Raw genomic sequence first — 27,997 nt, forward strand, 5'->3', positions numbered from 1 at the left:
TATGGTAAAACACCCAACACAGAAGGATGGAAAACCTTTTGACAGGCTCATAATATGCCGACGACTGATTTATAGGATCATGTGAAGGAATGAGTCATGAAGGGAGAAGGAAAGGAAAAAAAAAAACAAGAAAATGTAAAGCTTCAACGCCATTATGATGGATAAATAATTTGTTACAGTATTCTAACTAGTGGAAGGAAACCAAAGTTTTTTGACATTTTGGGTTGATTTGTCCAATGTGACTGGAGTTTCTACGGACAACCTCAGTATTTATTTTGTTTCATCGACAAAATATTTTGGTTCATTCACCTAACGTACTATATGAGCATTTCAGATGTCATTAATTAGTAAACTTCTAATCAGTTGGCCTATAACATTATGGTTAATTGCCTATAATTAGTATACTTCATTCATGTGGCATCAAAGTATGGGAATGTCCCACAAATTTCTTAGCGGATAAGCAGAGAACAAAAAACAGATACATCAGACTATAATGTTCCCTCAATCAAATGCCCTGGTCAGGAAAATATGTATACCTGGGAAAGATTTAGTGACTGACTAAATTTTCAATATGTTACGTACACAAAAATTATACACCACATATGTTAGATACATACTTGATTATATATGCTGCAATTTTTCTTTTGCCTGATTTCTTATTGCCACAAGTCCCTTGAAACCATATTGACACAAAGTGTAAAAATTGGTTTACAATCAATTCCAAGACAAGTTCAGGCCCAGATTTTAAAAAAGGATTAAAAACAAAAAAGGTCCCTGTGGTATATTTAATATACCAAAAAATCCCCAGTAGTTTCAAAACATACAAAACGACACCTCATGTTTTGAACTAAATTGTAAACTAATAGAATTCGTTAAAGTTAACGAAAATGATGGTTTCGGTTGTTAAGTTTACCGGATTCCGTTAAGTTTTTTGTTAAGTTTACCGGATTCCGTTAAGTTTAACGAATTCTGTTAGTTTACAAATTAGTTCAAAACATGAGGTGTTGTTTTGTATGTTTTAAAACTATGGGAGACTTTTCTGTGTATTAGGTATACCACAGGAGGCTTTTTTGTTTTTAACCCTTAAAAAAAATAATAAAAAGAAAAAAACTGATTCTACATCAAATCCACTTATTATTTATAGTAAATGAAAATTCACAGAGAACTAGTACTATTAGTACTATTACTTTAGTGATTATAGCATGTGATGTTCACTACTCAGACTTGTTTATTCTAACAAGCCACCGAATTATTAGAAAAAGGGTGGTAAGGAATTGGAAGCAACTCCAAATCCTGTGTTCTACCGGTTGTCAAGCCAAAGGTCTCAGACATGTCCAGTTGTTCTTGTTTCACAACTGCACCTGGCAGCTTCCAATCAAAGTGGTACAACAATTGTGCTAGAGGTAGCTCAATATTAGGCAAAGCAAATGATATTCCAGGGCATATCCTTCTTCCAGCGCCAAATGGTATGTAATTAAAATCTGTCCCTCTGAAATCAGTTTGAGAATCAAGAAACCTCTCGGGGTTGAATTTCTCAGGATCGGTCCAGTAGTTGGGATCTCGACCAACTGCCCAAACATTGACGATGACTCTAGTTTTAACAGGGATTTCGTATCCATAAATTTCGCATCGTTCGCTGCATTCCCTTGCAGGTAAAAGTGTAGCAGGAGGGTGCAGTCTAAGTGTTTCTTTGATGACTGCTTGTAAGTATGTTGAATCACGAATTCGCGATTCATCTACGGTTCCTCTTTCACCAAAAATTCTACGTACCTCATCTTGTGCTCTTTTCATCACTCTTGGATTGTTAATCATTTCAGCAATTGCCCACTCTGCAGTAGTTGACGATGTGTCTCCACCGCCACTAAACATGTCCTGAACAGAATCAGGAACATCTAATTGAGAAAAATAAATCTAATTTCTTGAAGAGCCGATCAACAAATTATACATTCCTGATCATCGCAAGACTTGTTTGTCTGTCCTTGTTGGAATTACTTACTAAAGGAAAATTGTCTGAAAACGATGGAAATACTTACAAAGATGACTGCTTTGAGATTGTTGTCAGTAAGTTGTGCTCCAAATTCTCCTGAACTCTGAACTTTGAGAAGAACATCAACCAGATCCTGATCCTTTGCTTCTTCTCCACTTCCAGGTTTTGGTTCTGCTCTTTTAACTTTGTGCTCCCTGAGGATGTTTTCCAGTACTTCATCGACCTGTTTGTGTACCTTCTCCAGCCTTTTCCTAATTCCAGTGATTCTTTCAAGAACTTTGACAGAAGGGTACATGTCTGCTAAGCTGAAACCTCCCAGAAGCTTCAAAGCTTCATCACTAACCAACATGAATTTGGCATGGTATTTGCTTCCTTTACCAAACGCGGCCAGGGAAGTGATGCTGTATGTCACTGATGAAATCTTTTTACTAAGATTAACGGCTGATCCCTCTTGTAAAGCAATTGACTTGATCATATTTAAAACCTCTTTTTCCCTAATTGATCTGAAGGATTGGACACGCCTTGGACTTAATAGCTCCATTGTGCAAATCTTCCGGAGTTGTCTCCAATAATCTCCAAAGGGAGCAAAGCCAATATCGGTACAGTTATAGTTTAGTATGCTGGCTGAAAGAAGATAGGCTCTAGAAGCAAAAATACGATCATAGTTAGTGAAGAATTCTTTTGCAACATCTGCAGAAGAGATGATGACGGTTGGGACTTCACCAAACTTCAGGTACATAAGAGGTCCATGTTTTCTGCCCAAGTCTGCTAGGATTTTATGAGGTACAGAGCCAATAAGTTGATGTATGTTGCCTATTATAGGCAGTGGTTTTGGCCCTGGTGGCAGTTTAACTGGCTTAGATTGCCTTGCAATTTTGACTAGCATCAAGATGAAGAAGAGGAAAGCACAGAGGAAAAAGAAATGCTCCATGACTATGCGGGGAAGAAGTAATGAATGGTTGAATCTGACCAACGGTTTTGTCTGTTAGATGTCTAGTGAGTGCTCGATAGAGGAGGTCTCTAGTGTTAGCTAAGAAGGATTAAATGCAAAATACCCCCATGAAATATATACCTTGTTACAATTTATCCCCCAAACTATTTTTATAGGCACTTTGACCCTTTTCATAATATAGTTGAACAAATCTACCCCTTTTATCTTAAGCACTGTTATTTTTCTTTTTTCCCTATCATTTTCTTTTTAGATTCTTCCTTGCTATTTTCTTTAAGCATTGTTTAAATTAGTATACTAGATTAGTCAAAACTTATTTATTTCTTAATTTCGCATGTCAATATTTTATAAAAGAATTCTATGGTATACAAGATTTCTTTTCCGATTATTGAAAGTCAATGTCGTTTAAGAAATTTAACTATTCCAATTGTTTAAGAAATTTAACTATTCCAATATATAAGAACAAAAAGAGGTATTGATTAATCAATTATTAATAGTATCAATAACAAATAAAAAATGAACTATTATTGTTGTTCATTCTTATCTTTTTGTTTCACTACAAATAACAATTGTTGACTTTTCTTTCTTACATGATATATATTATGTTACTTTTGTTATAAATAGTTGAGTAATTGTGAACTTTAATTGGTTTATGGGTACTTAAATTGTTGAATTACTAGATTAATACACTTTACGATATAAGCTACATATATTTTGTAATAACAAGGAGTTTATGATGAATTATTAAGAATGAATTTAACAAATAAATAAATTTAAAAAATGGTTTCAAAAAAATTAAAAATTTTGATGTAAGTCTTTTAGCACGGGAGGGAAACATTGATTAGGTCCATGAGAGAAAGGGAAAAAAGAAGAAAAAAATAGAAAGAAAAGGAAGAAGAGGAAAAAAATGAAAAAGAAAGAATAGAGAAAAAAGAAAATATTTAAAATAGTAGGGGTAGTGTTGTCCAAATATATCATTCAAGGGCCAAAATATCGATTATTATAGTTTAGGGGGTAAAGTGCAACTGGGTATATAGTTCAAGAGGGTATTTTGCATTTAACCCTTGAAAGAAAAAGGTATCTAAATGTAAGCAAGCAATAAATGCAAGTGTATGGATACAAATGACAAGTTTGATAATGCAATAATCCCCCTGAACCTTACCCATAGTTGTGTTTTGCCCACCCGAATTCATTAAATAAGCACTTTGCCCCCATATTTGATATTTTAAAACATATGTGCCCTTACTATTTTATTTTATTTTTGTTTATTCATTCCCTTATTTTTCCTTTTCCATCACTTTCTTTTATTTTTATTTTTTCTTCTTTTACTATTTTTTCGCTTCTCTTATGTCACTATTTTGTTTCACTTTCCTATTAGTGTTACTAATTTGTATGCTTATTATAATATTATAATTATCTTTTACTTATAATTTCACTATTGTTTTATTTATTTACACTATTAAAAAATTCAAGACAAACTGTATATATCGTAAAAAACTAATATATGCCTATTATGATAAAAAATGTCTATTACTAGCATTTTGACTATTTAAAAAGATATTAGCAAACTAGAACTTTAAATTACTTAATACTTATATGTATAGCCCAAAAAAGGTAACTAATATATTTATTTACTTTTTGTGTATAGTTTATTAGCCACTATATTATTATGATTCGAAATTGTTACTATTGTTATTAGAAATTAATTTACATTCTAAATTCTAGACGTATTGATTTAAGTACTTTATGAAATAGTCTATATGCATAGATAATATACTTTGTTATAGTATAGACTTAATGGTAATCATTTCTTTCAATAACAAAAAGTAAAAAAATCTAGAAATAAACAAAGAAGAAGTTTAAGATAATTAAAAATAGTATATAGATAATAATTGCAAAGAGAAGAAAGTATTGGATCACATGAGAGAAAGGAGGAAAATTAAAATTTATAAAGAAAAAAGACAATTAGAAAAAGAGCAAAAAAGGATTAAAAAAGAAATAAAATAATAATTAATATGAAAAAGGTACTTTTGTCCTAAAACATAAAATGGGGACAAAGTGCCTATTTATTGGGTTGAGAGAGGCAAAGTGCAAATGAAGGTAAAGTTCAGGAGGGTTTAATGATTTTAAACTAAATTAAATGTATTAATGATTGTTTATTGGGTATTGACAAAAAAGCCCTTAAAATAAATATGATATGTATCTTGTCAAATAGCTTTCAAGTTGAATTTTTTTATCAATGATTGTTTATTGTTTTTAACCTTATAGCGTATAGGTATACTTTATACCTTTAGCGTATAGGTATACTTTATACCTTTAACTCTCTGACATACAAAGATCAGTATTATCATCTCTTACTTAAGTTATTGTATATTCATAATATCATTACATTTTAATCATGATATTGTAATTTTTTTATATACAAAAAAAATGTTGGTAACTCAGAGAAATAATTGTACACGTCAAGCATGGCAGCAACAAATAGAATTTATAAACATTATCAGTAAAGTACATGTGTGAACTGCAACATCAACCTCTAGAGGGTAATTAGAATCAATGATTTGAGTTATTGTAGCAGGTCAATTGTTGTGTTGCGTGTGCAACCCTCTCTTCCCTCCTTCCCTTCCCCACAAACTCACTTACCTGTAAGAGTCCAGAAATGCTTTCTTCTAATTTGGAATAAATTCCATGATGGACTTTCCAGAGAAATGGTTGAGGTTTTTGACAGCTGAAAAAAAAAAGATCTGACTAAAGACTAAAGGTTTGACATAATCAATACTTTGAATTGTCTCTACATTACTATCGATAACTTTGCCAACTTTATTTTTTTTAGGATGGATCTAAGACAAACACATTGTAATATTGGAATTAGAGTGGGTTGACAGGTCGTCAGCCTGTGCAATAATAAATACCTGCTCAAACTAAAAATAATTTCTGTAGATAGTGGTGAGCAGGGTCGAATCCACAGGGATTGGGAGTAATTGTTTCTTTTCAAGTTCACAGTGACAAGGGGGTGTTTTTGTGCAGAAAGTGACAATCAAATAAATTCAAATAAAATCTAAGAAACTACTAAAAATTAAATAACCAATTACTAAAATCAAATGAGTGATAATTAAGGATCTAGCCAAGAAATAACTTCAGCAATGGTTCACCTAACTGATCATCGATAAGCAAAGGCAATTCCAATTATTCACTAATAAATAGGTTATAACTGCCAAACAAGCGATGGCAGTCAACCCCTCCTTACTGTGTCGGTGATTAAGGTACACCCGTTAATCACTGCTCTAATTGAGAAATAATCCTAGGTACGCCCATAGAATTTAATTCCCCAATTGCCTTGCGTATTAGAGGAGCCCTATTCTAATCAAATAACGCACTACCAGGGTTATTTTAGATTAACCCGCGTATTCCCCTGACACAAGTCTAATTATGCCAGTTGTCACTATTTTGAGGCAATTAAACAATTACGGATTCAATACCTCAATTGACAATAGATTATTAAATTGATTAATTATCCGGATCCAAGACAATCAATTAATTAAATAATCATAAGCACTGCAATCAAAGAATATGCAAATACCAATAAATAAAAGAAAAAGATAAAATTAAATCGATCTCACAAATTTAGACAATCCAAAGCATCCATTGTCCCTTGACTAGAGTGGAGAAATTAGTTCATGTTTGATGAACTAAACCCATACAAAATTGCAGCAAAAGCTGTGGCCATCTTGCGGTAACCACAAAGGACGAAAGGTAAAAGTCAAAATGAAAGGCTACGGGAAATCATTCCACTCTGCCTAATTGACATGCGAGAATTTAAGCTACAGGGAAGCCAACCAAGGAAAGGTCAAAGAGCAAAAAGCTCCACCCCCGGGGCCCCCGCTCCTCTGCAATTTCTATTCTTATATAGTAGTCTATCTCTTGCTTTCTTTCCATCGTTTGTGCGGCGGTCTCCTAATCCAAGCTCATCCGTCCGCTGCCCTCTTCCGCAATTTTACCAAAATAGCCACAACGTCTTCTTTTCCAAAAATGCCCTTGGGACAAGTTCTATCATTTGGACCCTTTTTCTGCTAAATTGGCACCTGTTATTATATTTTCATTCTACTCCCTGAAATAAATACAAATTACGAAAAGTGAGTAGAATCTAATAATTAATTCACATCAAGTCAGGTAATAGAGGAAATTAATAATAAAATAAATGATAAAATTGCAACCTATCATGGGTTAATTAATTCAGGAATGAAGTATTTAACAGTTCTTTTTATGGGATTTGGGTGGCCTAAATTTTTATGTCAAGTAAAACTTAGTACTTTGCATAAATGTCATTTACATGGCCTACCATTATCAATTTCATGCACTAATGAAAACGTAAAAATGCCAACATAGCTTTTTCCCACATGGAGATTACTGGAGGCAAAAGCCAGAGAGGAGACACAAACAGGCTGATGAAATACTGCGAAACATTCTCCCACATACATCTGTTGTCTATTATAGACAATTGAAGAAGCCAAAAATCAGAATAATTGTTTGTTGTTAATAACTAGCTCTCCAAGTAAGATTTGTAGCATGTTTAAGATGATTTAATCCAATGATGAATCATTGATTTATTTTGCTGGATTCCGTAGTAATACCACCTACCTGCGATGCTGTTACACCAATGGATTTAGAATGTCATCCTGTTTATGCATTAAGCATCTAGACCTGCTTGTGCACAATATATAATTCCCATTCATAGTATGCAAAATCTAGGATAAATTTTCTGAATTTTCGCTTAGAGATGAGTGCAAAGTCCTAGACTTCGTTGACACAAATTTTTCAGATAGAAGAAGGGGTGGTAAGTTATGATAATCAAGAGGAGATCCTGTTTTGGCCTTTGACTACCACGCCGGAGGCTTCAGTCACGTCTAATTGTTCTTGTTTCAAGTCACCAGGGAGCTTTCAATCAAAACGGTAGAGGAGTTGAGCAAGAGGTTGCTCGATGTTAGGAAGAGCAAATGATATGCCAGGGCACATCCTTCTTCCTGCGCCAAATGATACGTAATGAAAGCTTGTTCCCTTGAAATCTATTTCAGAATCAAGAAACCGCCTCTAGAATGAATTTCTCAGGTTCAATCCAGTAGTCCAGATCTCGACCAATTGCCCCGCATTAATAAAGACTCTGGTTTTGACAGGGGATTCATATCCCTGAAGTTCACATTGCTCACTACAATCCCTTGGAAGGAATAGTGGAGCAGCAAGGGTGCAATCTCATAGCTTCTTTAATAACTGCTGGCAAGTATTTCAACTCATGTAGTTGCGATTCATCAACGTTTCCTTTTTCACCATATATCCCTCATACCTCATCTTGTGCTTTGATCATTTCAGCCATTGCCCATGCCATAGTAGTTGTCGGTGTCTCCCACCACACTAAAAATGTCCTAAACAAGATGAGCAACTTCAAATTTAGAGGCCTTTCAAAGAAATGATCCTCTTAAAGTAAAGCAGCAAAGAATTTTCTCTAGGACCCGTTTTGATTGTTCAGCACAAGCACTGTCTGTAATTCTAGTTCTGAACAATCTTGCTTTTTATACAGAACATTTTCTTTTTTCTGTTGGTTGGTTTTTCCCATGTTTGGATGAAGGCTGTATTTGGTGCTCTACTTGAACTAGTATTGGAATTGCATCCTCAAAAGAGGTAGCTTTGTCTCAGCTGCAATTTCTTCTCCAGTTCTGATGTAGGATTGAACACAACCGAAAAGAAACTGTTTATATGTGCAAAGTGGAAAAGGAATCCACTTACAAATATGACTGCTTTGAGGTTACCATCAGTAAGTGGAGCTCCAAATTCCCCAGATTTTTGCACTTTTAGAAGAACACCATCTAGGTCCTGCTTTGCTTCTCCATTTCCAGGTGTAGATTCTGCTCTTTTGACTCTGTGCGCTTTGAGAACGTTTTCAAGTGTTTCATCAACCTGTTTATGTAGCCTCTCCAGCTTATGCCTAATTCCAGTAATTCTTTCAAGAATCTTGAAAGAGGGGGTACATGTCCACGATGTTGAACCCTGACAACAATAACACAACGTTGTCCATAAGTGACAAGAATTCATCATGGTATTTGCTTCTTTTACCAAAAGGAGCCCAAGCAGTGATGCTCAATGTCAGAGAATCCAACTTCGCGAGTAAGATTGACAACTGATCCCTCTTGTGAAGAGATTGATTTGATCATATTCAAGACTTCATCTTCCCCTAATGATCGGAATGTCCGGACACGCCTTTCGATTCTATCTTCCATGGAGTTCTCAAAATAGACATCTTGATGCATAATCAGTGCTGCAGAATTCAATGCAATTTAGACGGCTGGAAGATGTCATCATGAAGATGGACTCTAGAGCTCTATCCATTGTTATGAATGGAATTTGTCACTTCTGTGCCAAAAAAAATAAAAAATAAAAAATCCCTTGCTTTGGTGTGTGCCTTTCTGAGGCCAGTAGTATATCAGATTCTTTGGCAAACTTAGCTTGGAACTCTGGCTGTTCTGGGATTCTCAGTATTCAATATGCATGCTAAAGTTAGAGGTCTTGCTAGACTGGATTGGACAATATGAAACCGTACATGTCTACGTGAATTCTAACTCTTAAAAGAAGAATGCTTTTATGCCTCATTTTGCGACTTGGGGCAGGGATTGAGATTCTACAGCTACTGCCTCAATAGTCAATTCCCAATCATTGAGATTCATGCCAAATTCGGACTAATATTTAGATATAGGTATTACTTCTTTTTTTTTTTTTCTTTCAAACAAATTGAAATGATTGAAGCTTTTCTATTTGGAATGCTGTTAGGTCTAATTCTTGTAACTTTGGCTGGATTACTCGTAATTGCATATTTTTGATTAATTAATATATCTTTTTTTTTATTGACCTCCTCCTTTCCTTTTATTTAATCCATAGGGTGTCAAATTCCTAATTGATGTCCAAATTGTTACTAAATCTAGTTCAGATCTAAGAATAAAAAAATCACGTTTAGTAAGATTTGAACTTACAACATCAGGTTTGGTTATTAGATCAACCGTCTTTGAACAGTATAACTCTTTTGGTATAAATTGTAACTTCTTTTTAACTGCTTGTACATCTTTACAAACTATTAAGATACACAATAATTATGTGTCTGTTGTGAAGTTTCACGTAGTTCACGTAGAGTTACAAACTGTTCAAAGAAAGTTACACTTCCTCATTTTGTAACAGTTGTTTCTAACTAGTGACAAGCAATTATGAGGGCCATGGTGAAACTCGTACTATCACTGGATTTTTTTTTAGTGAAGAAAAGAAATGAAATTTGTACAAATTAATCTTTCCTACACTGACGGTGTATACACTATCATCATTGGATTCATGACATATGTACAAAAGTTGAATTTCAATTTCGAATTTTGCATAGTTGTCATTCATCCAACGTTGATAGTGTATATACTGTCAGTGTAAGAAAAATTAATCCGTAAGAGTAAATCTTTCCTACACTGACGGTGTATACACTATCATCGTTGGATTCATGACATGTGTACAAAAGTTGAATTTCAATTTCGAATTTTGCATAGTTGTCATTCATCCAACGTTGATAGTGTATACACTGTCAGTATAAGAAAGATTAATCCTTAATGTTAAGAGTAAATCTTTCCTACACTGACGGTGTATACACTATCATCGTTGGATTCATGACATGTGTACAAAAGTTGAATTTCAATTTCGAATTTTGCATAGTTGTCATTCATCCAACTTAAAAATAACCAAACCATCTCTTCTCCCTCTAAATTCTCTACTTATTCTTACTTGAGTCTGGGTTTTTTTGGTCTTATATGGTTGATCCATCAATGGAGTTGTTCTTCATGGGTTGACAATGTAACGATTTTTTTTTGGGGCCATCAGATTAGACGTTCTTCACATGCAAAAAAATTGGTGCTTGTTATCAGTTAAATGAGTTCAGTTGATCCATCAATGGAATTATTCTTCACAATTTCCACTTTTTCAACAGTGGTTTGTTCAGTGCATACCTCAACTATATTTGCCACTTACTGGACTGACTTTGTGCTGAAACTTTGGACAGAATAGTCTTTGGCAGATGAAATAATTATCTTTATAAACCATAAGGAGACAGCTGTTCACTTTCCTGCACAGAAAATTGTTGTTGGCACCTACAAAATTTTTGGTTTAGACATTGATCAAAATCGAAATTGCGTATTATGTGATCTAAATTCTAAGTTGTGAAACAGAAACAAGAAGAAATATGTAGGCCTTTGGCTAGGCAGTTAGGCCAATGTGCGATCTGCACTTGGTTTTAGTTCCTTGCGCTTACAGCCCTTCTTCTGTAGTTGGAATCCTCGGTACCACTAGCCAGTGCTAAATTCAGTAACAAGCCAACTTATCACGTAATGATAAAGGAAACTTGAGTTAAATCAAAGTAATTTGATTTATTAAAAAATTAAAAAGTATGTGACAATTTAAATAAACAAAACACTTGGCATAAATATAGAAGTGATACTGAGGATCTCGTGTGCTGCTTCTGAAAGATTAGGATAATTAGAAATTCTGTAGTTAATTTGTTTTCTTGCAAAGTAAGTTACATTGGCAATATACTAGAGTAGAAAACAGTCTGGAGCTACGCTTATTAATGTAGGTTTGACTTTATACATTATCACTGTGTAAAGTGTAACTCAATTGTGCAAATGCATTTCAATCTTTGCCATGTGTTGATCATGAAGTCCAAGATTTTAGCATGCCTTCATTTGTTAAGCATCTGGACTCACTTGTGTGTTTACTATTTAGAGATGGATGCAAGTGTTTGATGTCATAGTGTTCATCAACCCTGTCGACATCAAATATCTCAGATAGAAGAATGATGGTAAGGAATGGGAATCAAGAGCAGATCCTGTTTTGGCCTGACGACGACGCCAAAGTCCTCAGCTATGTCTAGTTGTTCTTGCTGCAGGTCATTATTAGGGAGCTTCCAATCAAAGTGGTAGAGCAGTTGAGCAAGAGGTAGCTCGATGACAGGAAGAGCAAATGCTATGCCAGGGCACATCCTTCTTCCCCCACCAAATGGTATGTAATTGAAAGTTGTTCCCTTGAAATCGATTTCAGAATCAAGAAACCGCTCTGGGAAGAATTTCTCAGGTTCTGTCCAGTGCTGCGGATCTCGACCAATTGCCCAAGCATTAATAAGGATTCTTGTGTTGACAGGGATTTCATATCCCTGAATTTCACATTTCTCACTGCATTCCCTGGGAAGTAAAAATGGACCAGGAGGGTGCAATCTCAAAGCTTCTTTGATAACGGCATGCAAGTATTTCAATTCATGAAGTCGCGACTCATCAACATTGCCCATTTCACCATAAATTTGTCGTACTTCATCTTGTGCTCTTCTGAATACTGTTGGATTTTTAATCATTTCAGCCATCGTCCATCCCATAGTTGTTGGCGACGTCTCCCCACCAGCACTAAAAATATCCTAAACAGAATGTGCAACTTCAAGTTTAGTTGATGGAGAAAGGAGGGTAAAACCAGATTATAAGGTGCTCATTGATATCATTCATATGGATATATTAGGTGCTATATTTAAATTGGAAGTGGAATTGAAATGTATCCTAAGAAAAATAGCTGTGTTTAAAAGGATCGATATTAGCTCCATTACTATTGCTGGTCTCATTAAAAACAAAACACAACCTATAAGAAAATGTTTAAATTGAATCTATGGAGGTGAAAAAGGAACTCGCTTACAAATATGACTGCCTTGATATTATTGTCGGCAATTGGAGCTCCAAATTCCCCAGATTGTTGAACATTTAGAAGAACGTCAAGTAGATTCTGCTTTGCTTCTCCATTTTCAGGTTTCCATTCTGCTCTTTTGACTCTGTGCTCATTGAGAATGTTTTCAAGTACTTCATCAATCTTTTTGTGTAACGTCTCCAGCTTATGCCTAATTCCAGTAATTCTCTCGAGAATCTTGAAAGAAGGGTACATGTCCATGATGTTAAACCCTGACATCAACATCACAACATCGTCCATAAGTGACAAGAACTCGTCATGGTATTTACTTCTCTTGCCAAAAGCAGCCAGAGTAGTGATGCTCAATGTCAGAGAGCGCAACTTAGCCGTAAGATTGACAACTGCTCCCTCTTGTGAAGAGATTGATTTGATCATATTTAAGACTTCATCTTCCCTTATTGATCGGAACGTCTGGACACGCCTTGCAGTTAGGAGCTCCATCGTGCAAATCTTGCGTAGTTGTCTCCAATAATCGCCGCATGGAGAAAAGCTAATATCAGTATTATTGTAAAAGAGTATGGTTGATGTAAGAAGAGTGGGCCTATTAGCAAATAAGGCATCAAATGTATTCAGAATATCTTTTGCTGCATCTGCAGAAGATACAACTACAGTTGAAACTTCACCAAGTTGAAGATGCATCAAGGGTCCATATTTCTTGGCCAAGTCTGCTAGGATTCGATGAGGCTGTGAGCCGATAAGCTGATGCATGTTGCCTATTATAGGCAATTTTCTTGGCCCTGGTGGAAGCTTCAGAGTCTTGGATTTCTTTACAATTTTGACTAACATCAAACAGAAGAGGAAAAAAGCACCTAGGAAAAAGAAAAGATCCATGAGGATGGGGAAAAATTCGGGGATGCTCCTGGCTTAGAGCAGAAGTGATCTAAAGTACTGAGGTCTCATTGTGGTTAAACTATTCTAATTTATAAAAGTCTTCTGAGACTTAGAAAAATCCAAATAGCTGGTGAGTGATTAAGACAAGTCAACAGAACTACCATATTGTTTATGATTGTTTGGCTTAAACAACTAATGCTGATTGTTTACGAGGTGGCGGCTTTCAGTAGACACACAAATAGAAAAAATTTACTTTAGTTTAAGGATTGATATACGCAATTATAAGACCTAAGAGGCAAGCTGCACGTTCATACTTTCGCAAATCATTAATGTATGGAACTTAATGTGCATAGAAAACCCAACTAGCCAACGCATTCAGCCTTGTAGTCACCATCAAAGTGATGCACTGTGTCAGTTACTTTTATTTTATCAGTCATCAACTGCATTACAGACGCCTGCGTATTGACTTTCTAGCCAAAAACAATTTTTTTTTTTTGAAAAACAAAGCAATTACTAGGATCAAAAGTAGGGTAAATTTTTAACAACCGTTTTGTGATTTCATCTATTATCACATAACCCCTGACATTTCAAGATATCCATTCAACCTCATATGATTTCATGTAAACTGAAAATTTAACGGAAAATGGTTTATGTAATATCATTAATTGAAAAACCAGTAATGCGCTTAAATGTTAAATCAAATGACGAGTTAATCTCTTTGTACAAAATCATATGGGGCTACATAAAAAAATGCAATAAAACACTGGGAGTAGAGGGAGATAAAGTGAATATTTATGCAAATCATAGGAGTATTAAGTGGATATTATGATTTCATCACATGCATTTTTAGAGCACGTGTGGTCTACTCGCCTTAACTAATTACCTTAATTGATTATGTATCACGTCTATTTTCCACTTTACATAAAATCACAAGAGCTTATACGGCTATCTTGAAACTTTACAAAAAACCACAAGGAGGTTATGCAAAACCATAGGGGGTTATAAGTAATTTATCCTAAAATTAAGACCTTGTTTGGATTGCAATTTTCAACCAAAAAATTTTTACTTTTTTTGTGAATATATTTTTCAATCACCTCTTTAACTCATGTACATTGAATTGCTACACTATATATATATATACAAAAACCCCAAAAATAGCATCCAAACAAGTTCTAAACTTTCAAAAGTTTTGTACCTAAAATTATAAAATTTCTTCGCCAGTGGGGGTACCAAAGATTTGCTCCACCCTTGTTGCTACATATCTTATTCATCTAATAAAAAAGAATCTACATATCTTATTTTAATTACCCATATTCTCTTTCCCAAGTGATATGTTGTTTAAATACTTGAGTTTTACCCATATTTGTATCCAACTCTTTTATAATTAATTTTTCTTACAATTTCTCTCTCTTCTAACAACTTTATCTTTTTTTAATAAATTTCAATTATTTGTTCTTATAGTTCCTCTCTCTTCCAACAGTATCATTTTTTTTTGATAAATTCATATGGATTAACTAGTTTTAAAAAAACTTTAACTATTATACCAATAGATTTACCAATGTTGTTGAAAACTGAATATTTGTTTATAAAGAAATTAAATTATTAGATCCTTTGCACTTAATACGAATATGTAGTTCTAGATTTATGGTCATTATAATAATTTTAATTATCTAAAAATGTAGCTATAAAAAATATCTATCTACTTTTTTGACATACATTACAATATTTGATGAATACTATTTTGTTATAGTAAAATTATGTAATGAAGTTTTTAAAAATGAATTAATCTTGTGCACATTGATAGTGTATATACTATCACCATTAGACACATGACACAAAAATAAAATTTGAATTTAAAATTCAGATTTAAATTAGTTATAATTTATCCAATGGTGAAAATGTATACAATGTTAGTGTAGAGAATATTAATCTTTTAAAGCTAGTATGATAGTTAAAGTTAAACATTTAGAATATGGGCATGTTCTCAACTGATTTTGATTTTATAAAAGTTGATTTTATAATTGAAAATTAGATTTTCTTAGAATAGCTGATGTGGTCTCACTTACTGTTATAAAATCCATCCTTACTAAATGCATAGGTGTTCTCAGAAAAAAGTTAAAAAGTTGATTTTGCCAAAAAGATCAGCATGTTACCCTTATATACTACATAAATGAATTATTGTACTAATTAAATAGTTTTTGATGTAATTAATTACTTTTTTTATGAAGATTAAATGATGAATGAGCAAAACAAGGGACACATAGATGAATTTGGTAATGAAATGAGAATAGGAACAAAACAGAAAGTCCATACAAAGTTATATAATCTTGAGGTAATTTAGTAATTATGTTAAAATTTGAAGGATAATTTGTAAATAGACTGCATGAATAAATGTATTTGCCTATAATTATTAGAGTAAATCTTTCCTACACTGACGGTGTATACACTATCATCGTTAGATTCATGACATATGTGCAAAAGTTGAATTTCAAATTCAAATTTTGTATAGTTGTCAATCATCCAACGCTGATAGTGTATACACTGTCAGTGTAGGAAAGATTAATCCTAATTTTTTTATTATTCCCATAAATGGATTAATGTTCTATACACTATCAGTGTCAAGATTTTTTTTACACTAATAAGTATAGATATATGGCACATGCACAAGATGTGAATTTAAAATTTGAATAGTGATAACGTGGTATTCATCGAAAGTTACTTGTGTAAAAAAAATCTTTACACTAATAATATATAAAATTTAGGATTTTTTCGAACGGGTACCCATTGGATGCTCGTTGACACATCTAAAGTTCACTTAACTTATCATATATATACATATACTAACAATTATTATTCTCCGTAATACTTATATATTTTTTATATTTAATCTTACCTACCGTCACCTTTATTTATTTACATTTTCTAATTAATCTTACATTTTAAAAAATATGGCACCTAAAATATTAGATCACATAGTTCTTCGATTTGGTTAAATTTTCAGTCGTCAGCATCAGAAATCATATTCGATGGGGAAATCAACAGCGGTCATCACTCGCCGCTTCTCTTTTCGGTCGTCAAAGTCCAGATGGATAATCTTTTGGCAAGTTCTTCAGTGTATGCTTGACAAGTGATGAAGAAAATAACTAAATAACTAAATTATCCTTATTTTCCCGTGCAGACATTAAAAAAATAACTAAATAAAATTTTACACCTGCAATTTTAGTACTCAAATTTAGATTTTCTCAGTGCTCAAAATTTAGTGTAAAGATTTAGTTAAAATTTATATTTTCTTAGTACTCAAACTTTAGTACTAAGAAAATTTAGTTATTTTGGATGACTTGAGATTTTCTTAGTGCTCAAAATTTAGAAGTACAACTAGACAAAAAAGCGAATAAATAACTCAGGCAACTAACAATCAGATTTGATAAAAAAAAAAAAAAAAAAACTCGGATCAATACATGCAGCAGCACACAAACATATTTAAAAACAAAGGCATTCATAAAAGCCAGCAAACCACCCAAGCAAACAATGAAACAAAGGAAATACCAATCACAGCAAAGCATTGAAGAATTCTGAGCAAAGTCAGCTACCAAAACCATAACAGAACCCCACAAAGCTAACAGCTGATACCAAGGCAGGAAATCAGCAAACAAAGATAAACATAGAAAACCATACTCACCGATCAACGAAACGCCAACAGACAAACGCGCTGCAATTCTTGAAGCAAAGAGCACCCACTTCAGTTACAAAACAAACCAAAAAATAAGTGGCCGATTCTATTGAATTTGAATCTCAATTGAAATCCAATTGCCAACTCTCTCTTTTAGTATAGGTAAGATTGATGATCTGATTTTCTAAGTTTCATTGAATCCAACTAAGTATTACAAGTAATTAGCTTGGCAAAATATTCATTGAGATTGAATTGCTAGGTGATTCTCTTGTGTGTTTTTCTGGTGCCATTTATGACAATTGCTGTTTTGTTAGGCAATTTTCTTTTATTTTTTTTGGGTTCGGCAGTTCAGTTGTATATGGTATCTATCCTGGTGTTTAGATAGACATAATTTTCTGGGGGATAATTTCAGAAACCTCCCATGATGTTTCTAATTATTTTACTGGCCTCTCTCTAGATTTCAAAAATTGCACTAACTTCTCCTGAGATTAATTATTTTGTAACATTTAGACCCAATTGATAATTAAAAAATAATATTAGGAGAGAGAAGACAATATAATTCCATCATTGTCCCTCATCTACTATATTATTTGATTAATTTAATACCAGCCTACACATTAAATTAAAACGATAAAATTTGCTATTTATCATTAGGGATTAAATCACATATAGTATCAAAAAATAGTATTTCATATTATATTTTTCGCTTAATACAAGATTAAATTACTCTTTTTAGTTATATACCCATTATCAAACATGATCAACAACAAATAATTGAAAATTTTGTAACCAAAATATTATAGAAAACAAACTTTAACATCATAAATATTCTTGTCATGAATTTTATGGTATTAAAATTCACTCTTTGTAATATTTTGATTACAATTGATTATTTATTTTTGATCATGTTTGATGATGAGTTGATAACTGAAAATAGCAATTTAGATCTTAAATTAAACAAAATATATAATGATATACTATTTTTAATGTCATATGTGATTTAACCTTTGATGATAAATAGTAAATTCTAGTATTTTCTTTAATATTTAGGTGAGTAACTGAGCATTAGATTAATTAAATAATTTAGTAGATGGGGGGCAATTATGAAATCATATTATTTTCTCTTCCTTAATATCACTTTTTAATTGTTGGTTGGACCCAAATGTTACACAATAATAAACTTCCAGGGAAGTTAGTATACTTTTTAAAATTTAGGGGGAGGCCAGTGAAATCATCCCAATTTTCCGGTGTGCTAACTCTTAAAATGTAGATGATGACTTCTTTGAGACTGCTGATGATCAGCATGCAGGCAAAATTCTGTTCTCTTCTCAAGGTTACAGATATGGCCAAAGTTAACGTGGCACTTTAAGACCAAGGGTTTCGAGTCGGGTCACCTGTGACCGCCGTTTCTCGGCCATTCTTTGGGGTATACCAGACTTTGAGATTTTATTTTAAAGTGGAAAAGCCTTTTGTCGTACTAGTAATGGAATGGAACACGTGCTTTGTACGTCATGACGTTTTTGTCATTTTTATTTTTTGAAGTTTAAATTAATTATTTTGATAGAATAAATGTAATTGAAACAAAAAAATTATCATTAATATTTAAAGTATTTTATATTCTTTTATGAATTTGGTTTGCTTTTTTTTTTTTTTAAAGTGAATTTGGTTTGCTTTCACCATTACAAATTAAACACAAGCAATAAGCCCTTCGGTATCCTATGCACACTTTTATTTAGTATTACTGTCCATTAAATTTGGGTGACCTTTTTAATTTTTCTTTTTTCAGCAGGGAAGGGGTGGAATTTTCAGAAGTACAAAGGGAGTAGCGAGATTAGAATCCAAAATCTTTATATTCTGTGACAGGACCAAGGCCTCCTCAATTAGATTTGGGTGATCTATGACAGGTGCCGAACCTGTGCAATAATAAATACCTACTCGAGAAAAATACAGATTTTTGTATATAGCGGTGAGTAGGGTCGAATCCACAGGGAGCAGGTAGGAAATTATTTCTTTCCAAGTCAGTAGAACAGAATTGGGGGATTTTCAATGGGAGGCACACAAATAAAATAAAATAAAACAAACAAAACTCAAAACTAACTCACAAAGTACAATTCACTGAAAATAGCAATTAACAAAAGTTCTACCCAAAGGATCAACTGCTCAGGCACGGTCCAATTAAATGCTCATCGATGCAAAGATATTTCACCCATTTATCACTAGGTTGGTTATAGCCATCAATAAGCTCTGACAACCAGCTCTTCCTTACTTTTTCGACAGTCAAGGTACGACCATTGACTGCTTCTCTAACCAGATAACAACCCTAGGTACGACCGTAGGAATTTAATTACCCAATTGCATTAAAGCCAGAAGAACCCAACCCTAACCAATAAACACGCTAAGAGGGTTTATTTAAATTAGATCTTGCGTTTCCCCATCATAAAACCAATTATGGTGGTTGCCACGGGGTGTTAACTAAATGAACAATTACGGATTCTATTTAATTAACGTGGCAGTAGGCTATTAAATTAAATCAAATACCCGGCCGTTGATATTCAATTAATCAAATACCCATGAACAATTAATTCAGGAAACGCACGAATAGCAATTAATTAGAGGAAATAATGAAGATTCAGTTAGATCTCACAGATATTATGGACCGCGCCTTCGCGTCAACCTTTGGGTAGAGGGGGAAATTAGCCGCTCCTCATCGTGTCAATCCCGCGTGATTTAATTGAATTCATTCAATTATTTGACGAAGAATTGGGGAAAGGAATTAATTGCGGCAACAACGGAGAAGACCCTGCTTTTGCATTCGTTCTAGGACCGTAATCGCAAAGCCAAAAAACCAACGCGAATTGTCTCAAAACAAGGGTTACAACCCAGGAGTCAAATCCGTACAAGACAAAAGCTAAAGGAGAGGAAGTTACGTCTTTTCCCGAAAAAAGAACAAAAGGAGATTTAAAGCTAAAAATCCAATTGCGGCTGACGGAAAGCGAAAGAAGAGAAAAAGCGTCTGACCGCCAAGAAACGTAGGAAAAGAAAACTAAGCCTCCAAAACAGATGATTCTTGAATCTTGCTTTTTCCTATCTCTTTATACCCGCCGCAGGAGGTTTTTTTTCTTTTGGAAGCAACGTCTGGCCCAGTTGATTTAACAAAAGCTATTTCCCTTTTGGAGTTTTGATCCCATGCGCCTGGTCCACATGGACCACGGTCCGTCTTTCGGTTTCGTCCACCTTCTAAGGCGTGGCCACGCCTTGGAACGGGAAGTCTTCTGGAAATTCACCCTGCGAGATCATTTTTCATGCCTACCACCTACAATTCCCACAAATATCGAATATGAGTGAAATTCCAATTCTTAGTACCGTGAATAGCCAAAATTAGGACAGAATAGCAGTGCAAAATACGCCAAATAACCATTCTATCAAATCCCCCCACACCTAGACAATGCTTGCCCTCAAGCATTTCGGAGCTCAGAAGTACAACCAAGAGAGCAGAGGTCATGTAATAGTCTATACTAACACAAGCATCTAGGGTCCCTGACAACATCACCAAAAGTAGAACACACCGGACATGTTGTAATTCAAAGAGTATATACGAATACTAGGAACGCTCAATTCAACATCACGGAATGCCATTACCATAGGCTTGCACATTTATCACATCTCCACCCCTTAAAAGTGAACTAAACACATAAATCAAAGGGACTTTAATAGGGTTGTAACGGGGCTCAGGTGAAAGGCGAGCTAAGAATGTATGGATAGGGGGTAAAGTGTCAAGAGAATGTCCGAAACTCACCAATAACCACAGTGCTCTAACTGGAGGAGTTTCACTAACAAGGCAGTTTCCATTTGCTGTACACCATGTACACGTGACACAAATTTTTTCTTTTTTTTTTTTTTACTGCTCGCAAGGCGTGGGCACGCCTTGTAGCCCATAGTCCTCTGGTCACGAGGTCTCTTCATGATTTTTTTTTTTTTTTTTCAAGAGACAGTCCTGTAGGGCGTGGGCACGCCCTGTAAGCCAAAGTCCTCTGGTCAGTGGCCTTTTTTCCCAATTTTCCCTCCTTTACACAAAGATATCATCATATAGCTCCTAATCTATCAGCACTTTCAACCCCAAATTCGTTTGCTTTGCACAAATGATGGATTTCAGACATCCCTTGACAACACATGGATAAACGAGAAAGTTTAAAGGGGTCTTGGGTTAACAAACACGGATATCAACCAGAAACGAAGGACAAAAGCTCAAATTGGTTCACTATTGGGATATAAAATGAGGGCTAGATTTTTTTTTTTTTTTTTTTTTAGAAAGCTGAAGAGGGTTAAATCCTAAATGCCCTTATCATTTCAAATGCATCCAGTTCATCAAAATGCGGTCTCGACATGTACAAAATAGCAAGTTCTAGAATGTTCATACCATGTGCGATACCCACTCAATCAAACAAATTAGAGCAAACAAGAATAATATGCTCAAGTAAGGCTCAAAAGCTCCCCAAAAGTTACAAAAATGGGTGAATTCCAGCATACTCAACATTCAATGACATTGCCAAGGGAAACAAAATGCACAGCCAGCATATACGACCACATACCCACTCACATTGATTATGTCATTTATCATAGCAACATGCCCCAACACTAACAAGCATAGACATAACCAAAAAGCCGACTAACTACAATGTTTTTCATTTTTTTTTTCATTCATCCCATGTTATATATATATATTTTTTTTTGAGTAATCAAAGCAAAAAGAACTAATGAAAAACAGAACTAATGGAAGCCACTCCCCCCACACCTAAGACCTACATTGTCCTCAATGTAGAAGAGACAAAATAAAGTAATAGGAGGAAAGAAGAGAAACTTCCCTGGCTACTGAAAAGGTGCGGCTGGAGCCTAAGGAGGCGGTGGAGTCGCGCGCTGGGTTCTGCTGCTGGATGCTGCGCGCGCACGCCAAGGCTCGCACGCGGTGGGCAGCTGGTAGGCCTGCTGGGCGTCGCGTGCGCTGCTGGTGCCGCGAGGTTGCGCGAGTAGCAGAAGGGGTCGCGCGAGGTTGATTTGAGCGGCGGCGGCGGACAGCGATGGTAGGCGGCGGCGAGCTTGACCAAAACAAAGGAGAAAGGTCTGGAAACGTAGGCAATAGAAATTTGGAGAAGATTGTCCAAGACTAGTCAAAGAAGAAGGGAAAGTGGAAGGAGTAGGGTCTTGGTCAAACTTTTTTTTTTTTTTTTTAATTTTTCGCTATCGGAGGGGTTGGAAGGCGTGGGCACGCCTTGGAGAGCATACTCTTCTGCCCACCACATCCAAATGATGTCCAAACGAACTCTTTTTTTTTTTTTTTTTTGCAAGGCGTGGGCACGCCTTGGAACCCCTACTCTTCTGTCCAACACCACAAAAGCAACCAAAACATTAAGATAAAACTGAAAAATCATAAAGTAAGGAAAAATGATCACAACTAATATTGTAATCCTTGGGTTGCCTCCCAAGCAGCGCCTTTCTTTAACGTCTTTGGCTAGACACAGCACCACTCTTCAGTCTGGATGTAATTGAATTTTCCTTGTAATTGGTGGCCCTCCTCCAGGATCCACATGGCCATTGAGTGCAACTTTTTTCCTAAATTTTCTCTCCATTTTTACCTCATGAATTGCTTTTACCCTATAGGACTTGTTCGCAGCAACCTTGGATTTATCCCTATAAGCAAACTTAGAAAATTCTTGCACAGAGGGATTAGTGGTATACATAGCAAACACAGAATGAGAGTTAACAGGATGTTTCATTATATCAAAAATATTAAAGTGGACTATTTCTCCATCAAATTCCATCGTGAGAGTACCCTTACTAACGTCAATTTTAGTCTGGGCAGTACTCAAAAATGGTCTTCCTAATATAATGGGTGATGGATTTGGGGCACTTCTATCATCCATGTAAAGCACATAAAAATCAGCAGGAAAAATTAATCCATCTACTTGCACTAAAACATCCTCAACTATCCCATCCGGATAAGCACATGTACGATCAGCCAATTGAATTATTATCCCCGTTTCTTTTAAAAGTCCTAAATTTAGGGAATCATAGATTGATTTAGGCATCACATTAATAGAAGCTCCTAAATCTATCATGGCATTTTTGATACTAGAATGACCAATCTTACAGGGGATAGCAAACATACCTGGATCTCCGCATTTGGGTGGGAGTTTCCTCTGAAGTACAGCTGATACATTCTCTCCCACCATCACTCTTTCATCACCCCTTAGCTTCCTTTTGTTAACGCACAAGTCTTTCAAGAATTTTGCGTACTTGGGTACCTGTTTGATCGCGTCCAATAGGGGGATGTTTACTTGAACTTTGCGGAACACATCCAGGATTTCTTTTTCCTTCTCTGCCCTCTTTGTTTTTTCCAACCTGCAAGGAAAAGGAGGTAAGTTAGATTTAATAGTGGGCGGAGAAGTGAAGGTTACCTTAGGATCCTTGCGAATACGCCCTTCCTCTTCAATTTCCTTCTCTATCTCCTCTTCACTTTTGCTTTTTGAACTTTCCACTTTAGGCCCTTCCAGTTCCTTGCCACTCCTCAGCGTCATGGCACTTACATTCCTGGGATTTACTTCAGGTTGTGAGGGTAACTTTCCATAAGCGTGGGACTCCAAGCGATTGATGGCAGTTGCCATTTGGCTTATTCGAGCCTCCATATCCTTCATGCCTGCTTTTGTGTCCTGCTGGAACTGAGTGGTGCTCATGGTTAAGACTCTAGTTTCTTGCTGGAGTTGAGCCATATTTGTGGTCAATGACCTGGTCTCTTGCTGGAGCTGAGTGGTGGTCGTGACGAGTTGAGTGGTAGTCGTGGCCAAACTCTTGACAATTTCTTCCAAAGAACTCCCTGAGCTTGAGGACGAGGGTTGAGACTTATGTTGCCAAGGTTGCTGAAAACCTGGAGGCCGATTAGAGAATGCATTTTGTGGCCTACTACCATAGCTGAAATTGGGGTGATCTCTCCAACCAGGGTTGTACGTGTTGGAGTATGGGTCGTACGGTCTTTGAGGCGCGGGCACGCCTCCAGCCATGTTCACTTGTTCAGCTCCATCCTCTTGCAACATAGGGCATGAGTCAGTGAGGTGGTCCATGCTTGTGCATATTCCACACACCTTCGCTCGCGGCGTGTCTCTCATAGCTAATTGCCTAACAACTGACGTCAATTCTGACATTTGCTGCTGTAAGGATGAAATCTCTACCTCGTTGACTCTACGGGGAGGGTTGCTCTCACGGAAGCCAAATTGCTGGGAGTTCTCTGCCATGGCTTCGATGAGCTCCCACGCTTCCCTTGGTGTCTTGTTTGCCAGTGCTCCCCCACTTGCAGCGTCGATGATACTTCTATCGGTTGATTGGAGCCCTTCGTAGAAGTATTGGATTAACAGTTGCTCACTAATTTGATGCTGCGGACATCGAGTGCACAACTTGTTAAACCTTTCCCAGTAGTCGTACAAGGACTCACCGGGGTATTGTTTAATGCCGCAGATCTCCTTCCTCAAACTCGCAGCCCGGGATGCAGGGAAGAATTTTTTCAAGAATTTCTTTTTCAGCTGCGCCCATGTGGTAATACTACCTGCTGGTAGGTAGTACAGCCAATCTTTAGCTGCATCTTTTAGAGAGAACGGGAAGGCTCTCAGTCTAATTTGCTCTTCAGTGACCCCAGGAGGTTTCATACTAGAGCAGACCACCTCGAACTCCTTTACGTGCTTGTGGGGTTCTTCGCCAGAAAGACCATGGAACGAGGGTAAGAGTTGAATTAATCCCGACTTCAATTCGAAAGCGGTATTCTCAGCCAAAGCGGGGAATGTGATGCATAAGGGCTGGTGAGTCAGCTTCGGGGCAGCCAGCTCCCTCAATGTTTGGTTGTTGGCCATGCTTATTTCGTCTTCCGCTGACTCGTTTGCAGCAAATAAGTGCCCTTCTTTTTGCCTCTTGGTCTCTTGCCTTCGCCTACGCGCTGCCTTCTCTACCTCAGGATCGTATACCAATTCACCTGTGCGAGAAGAACGGGACATAAACTAGCAAAAATACCAAGAAGAATAAAATAAAATAAAAACTGAATTTAAAAAGAAACAAATAATCCAAACGCCAACTCCCCCGGCAACGGCGCCAAAAATTGACAGGTGCCGAACCTGTGCAATAATAAATACCTACTCGAGAAAAATACAGATTTTTGTATATAGCGGTGAGTAGGGTCGAATCCACAGGGAGCAGGTAGGAAATTATTTCTTTCCAAGTCAGTAGAACAGAATTGGGGGATTTTCAATGGGAGGCACACAAATAAAATAAAATAAAACAAACAAAACTCAAAACTAACTCACAAAGTACAATTCACTGAAAATAGCAATTAACAAAAGTTCTACCCAAAGGATCAACTGCTCAGGCACGGTCCAATTAAATGCTCATCGATGCAAAGATATTTCACCCATTTATCACTAGGTTGGTTATAGCCATCAATAAGCTCTGACAACCAGCTCTTCCTTACTTTTTCGACAGTCAAGGTACGACCATTGACTGCTTCTCTAACCAGATAACAACCCTAGGTACGACCGTAGGAATTTAATTACCCAATTGCATTAAAGCCAGAAGAACCCAACCCTAACCAATAAACACGCTAAGAGGGTTTATTTAAATTAGATCTTGCGTTTCCCCATCATAAAACCAATTATGGTGGTTGCCACGGGGTGTTAACTAAATGAACAATTACGGATTCTATTTAATTAACGTGGCAGTAGGCTATTAAATTAAATCAAATACCCGGCCGTTGATATTCAATTAATCAAATACCCATGAACAATTAATTCAGGAAACGCACGAATAGCAATTAATTAGAGGAAATAATGAAGATTCGGTTAGATCTCACAGATATTATGGACCGCGCCTTCGCGTCAACCTTTGGGTAGAGGGGGAAATTAGCCGCTCCTCATCGTGTCAATCCCGCGTGATTTAATTGAATTCATTCAATTATTTGACGAAGAATTGGGGAAAGGAATTAATTGCGGCAACAACGGAGAAGACCCTGCTTTTGCATTCGTTCTAGGACCGTAATCGCAAAGCCAAAAAACCAACGCGAATTGTCTCAAAACAAGGGTTACAACCCAGGAGTCAAATCCGTACAAGACAAAAGCTAAAGGAGAGGAAGTTACGTCTTTTCCCGAAAAAAGAACAAAAGGAGATTTAAAGCTAAAAATCCAATTGCGGCTGACGGAAAGCGAAAGAAGAGAAAAAGCGTCTGACCGCCAAGAAACGTAGGAAAAGAAAACTAAGCCTCCAAAACAGATGATTCTTGAATCTTGCTTTTTCCTATCTCTTTATAGCCGCCGCAGGAGGTTTTTTTTCTTTTGGAAGCAACGTCTGGCCCAGTTGATTTAACAAAAGCTATTTCCCTTTTGGAGTTTTGATCCCATGCGCCTGGTCCACATGGACCACGGTCCGTCTTTCGGTTTCGTCCACCTTCTAAGGCGTGGCCACGCCTTGGAACGGGAAGTCTTCTGGAAATTCACCCTGCGAGATCATTTTTCATGCCTACCACCTACAATTCCCACAAATATCGAATATGAGTGAAATTCCAATTCTTAGTACCGTGAATAGCCAAAATTAGGACAGAATAGCAGTGCAAAATACGCCAAATAACCATTCTATCAATCTAAATGTTCTTTTCTTCGTCACTTGAGTTGAATTTTTCAAAATTTGATTAATTTCTTGTTCCTCAACGCCATTCCTTGGTTTTACTTTTAGTGATATTTTTTTCCCCATTTTCTACTGTTAATGATGGATTGAAGACGATCCATAGTGTCATTTGAGTTATGACACTATTTCAATTGTATTGAAATCTCATTGCCTAAGTTTTGATTGCCCAAATAGCATAACTTCGAGGAGAAATATTTTGATTTGGTGAAACCTATTTGTATTTCTAGTTGATGACATGCTTTATCATTATAGAGCTTCATGATTCAAAATTGTAAACCATTAGGTTTGTTGCTATATGATAGTCAAACTAATGAGCTAGCTGAATATGTTTTAGGTCATGTTTGAAGTACTATTTAAATTTGAATATTTTAAAATAAAAGTTGTTCTTCATTTTTTTTTTTTGCTTAATTCACCATAATTCAGAGGGATTTTTCATTTTTATAACTATTAATATGATAGACATTGATTGAAATAAAAAAAAAAGGATCAAGTTTTGTTTGCACACTTAACCATCAAACTCATGCTACTTTTAAAGAGAGTCCAACCCAATGCACCAATAATCACCTCAAATATTACCCATTATTATATTCATTGATTGTATTTTAATACTGGCAATAGCTACAAGAACATCCATTGTAAAGTTCACTAAATTAACTATAATAAAAAGCTCCCAAACCTAAAGCTCTTTGTCCACCCTTGCACTCCATCTCTTATTATATTTTATGTTAAAGTTTCTTATTCAGTACTGACATAAATATGAGTACCAAAATGGTGCTATTAAGACTTATGGTATTTTTATGAAGACTTCGTAGTACCGATATTGTATTTTGATTCATGGTATACATACTCTTTGAAACTTTAATTGAAATTATCAGGTACTACTCATTGATATCACTCATAAAGGTATATTTGCTGCTCCAATTCAATTGGAAGTGGAATTGAAATTGTATCTTAAGAAAAAGTAGCTATGCCCTAGAGGATCCATATTAATATTCCTGTTCTGATGATAAAACTAAACGCGACCTAAAAGAACACGTTTAAAATTCTCTTTGTCGCAAAC

At 35.7% G+C, this 27,997-nt stretch overlaps 3 protein-coding genes across 3 annotated transcripts; all 3 read right to left on the bottom strand.

Annotated features, from left to right (window-relative positions):
• Positions 1-1,114: 1,114 nt before the first annotated feature.
• LOC113743649 (tabersonine 16-hydroxylase 2-like) lies at positions 1,115-2,989 on the bottom strand. The gene is made up of 2 exons (XM_027271692.2): positions 2,034-2,989; positions 1,115-1,872 (listed from the first exon to the last, which is right to left on the bottom strand). The coding sequence occupies exons 1-2, from the start codon at positions 2,916-2,918 to the stop codon at positions 1,234-1,236; spliced, it is 1,524 nt and encodes a 507-aa protein (XP_027127493.2). The 5' UTR covers positions 2,919-2,989; the 3' UTR covers positions 1,115-1,233.
• An 8,574-nt stretch (positions 2,990-11,563) lies between these two features.
• LOC113743327 (tabersonine 16-hydroxylase 2) lies at positions 11,564-13,686 on the bottom strand. The gene is made up of 2 exons (XM_027271306.2): positions 12,681-13,686; positions 11,564-12,411 (listed from the first exon to the last, which is right to left on the bottom strand). The coding sequence occupies exons 1-2, from the start codon at positions 13,557-13,559 to the stop codon at positions 11,788-11,790; spliced, it is 1,503 nt and encodes a 500-aa protein (XP_027127107.1). The 5' UTR covers positions 13,560-13,686; the 3' UTR covers positions 11,564-11,787.
• Positions 13,687-22,754: 9,068 nt separating this feature from the next.
• LOC113687487 (uncharacterized) lies at positions 22,755-25,262 on the bottom strand. The gene is made up of 2 exons (XM_072049755.1): positions 23,811-25,262; positions 22,755-23,528 (listed from the first exon to the last, which is right to left on the bottom strand). Exons 1-2 carry the CDS (start codon positions 25,260-25,262, stop codon positions 22,755-22,757), a joined length of 2,226 nt encoding a protein of 741 aa, XP_071905856.1.
• Between the last annotated feature and the right edge of the window lie 2,735 nt (positions 25,263-27,997).

Source organism: Coffea arabica, chromosome 5e (genome assembly GCF_036785885.1).
Source record: "Coffea arabica cultivar ET-39 chromosome 5e, Coffea Arabica ET-39 HiFi, whole genome shotgun sequence".
NCBI classification, from domain to species: Eukaryota; Viridiplantae; Streptophyta; class Magnoliopsida; order Gentianales; family Rubiaceae; genus Coffea; species Coffea arabica.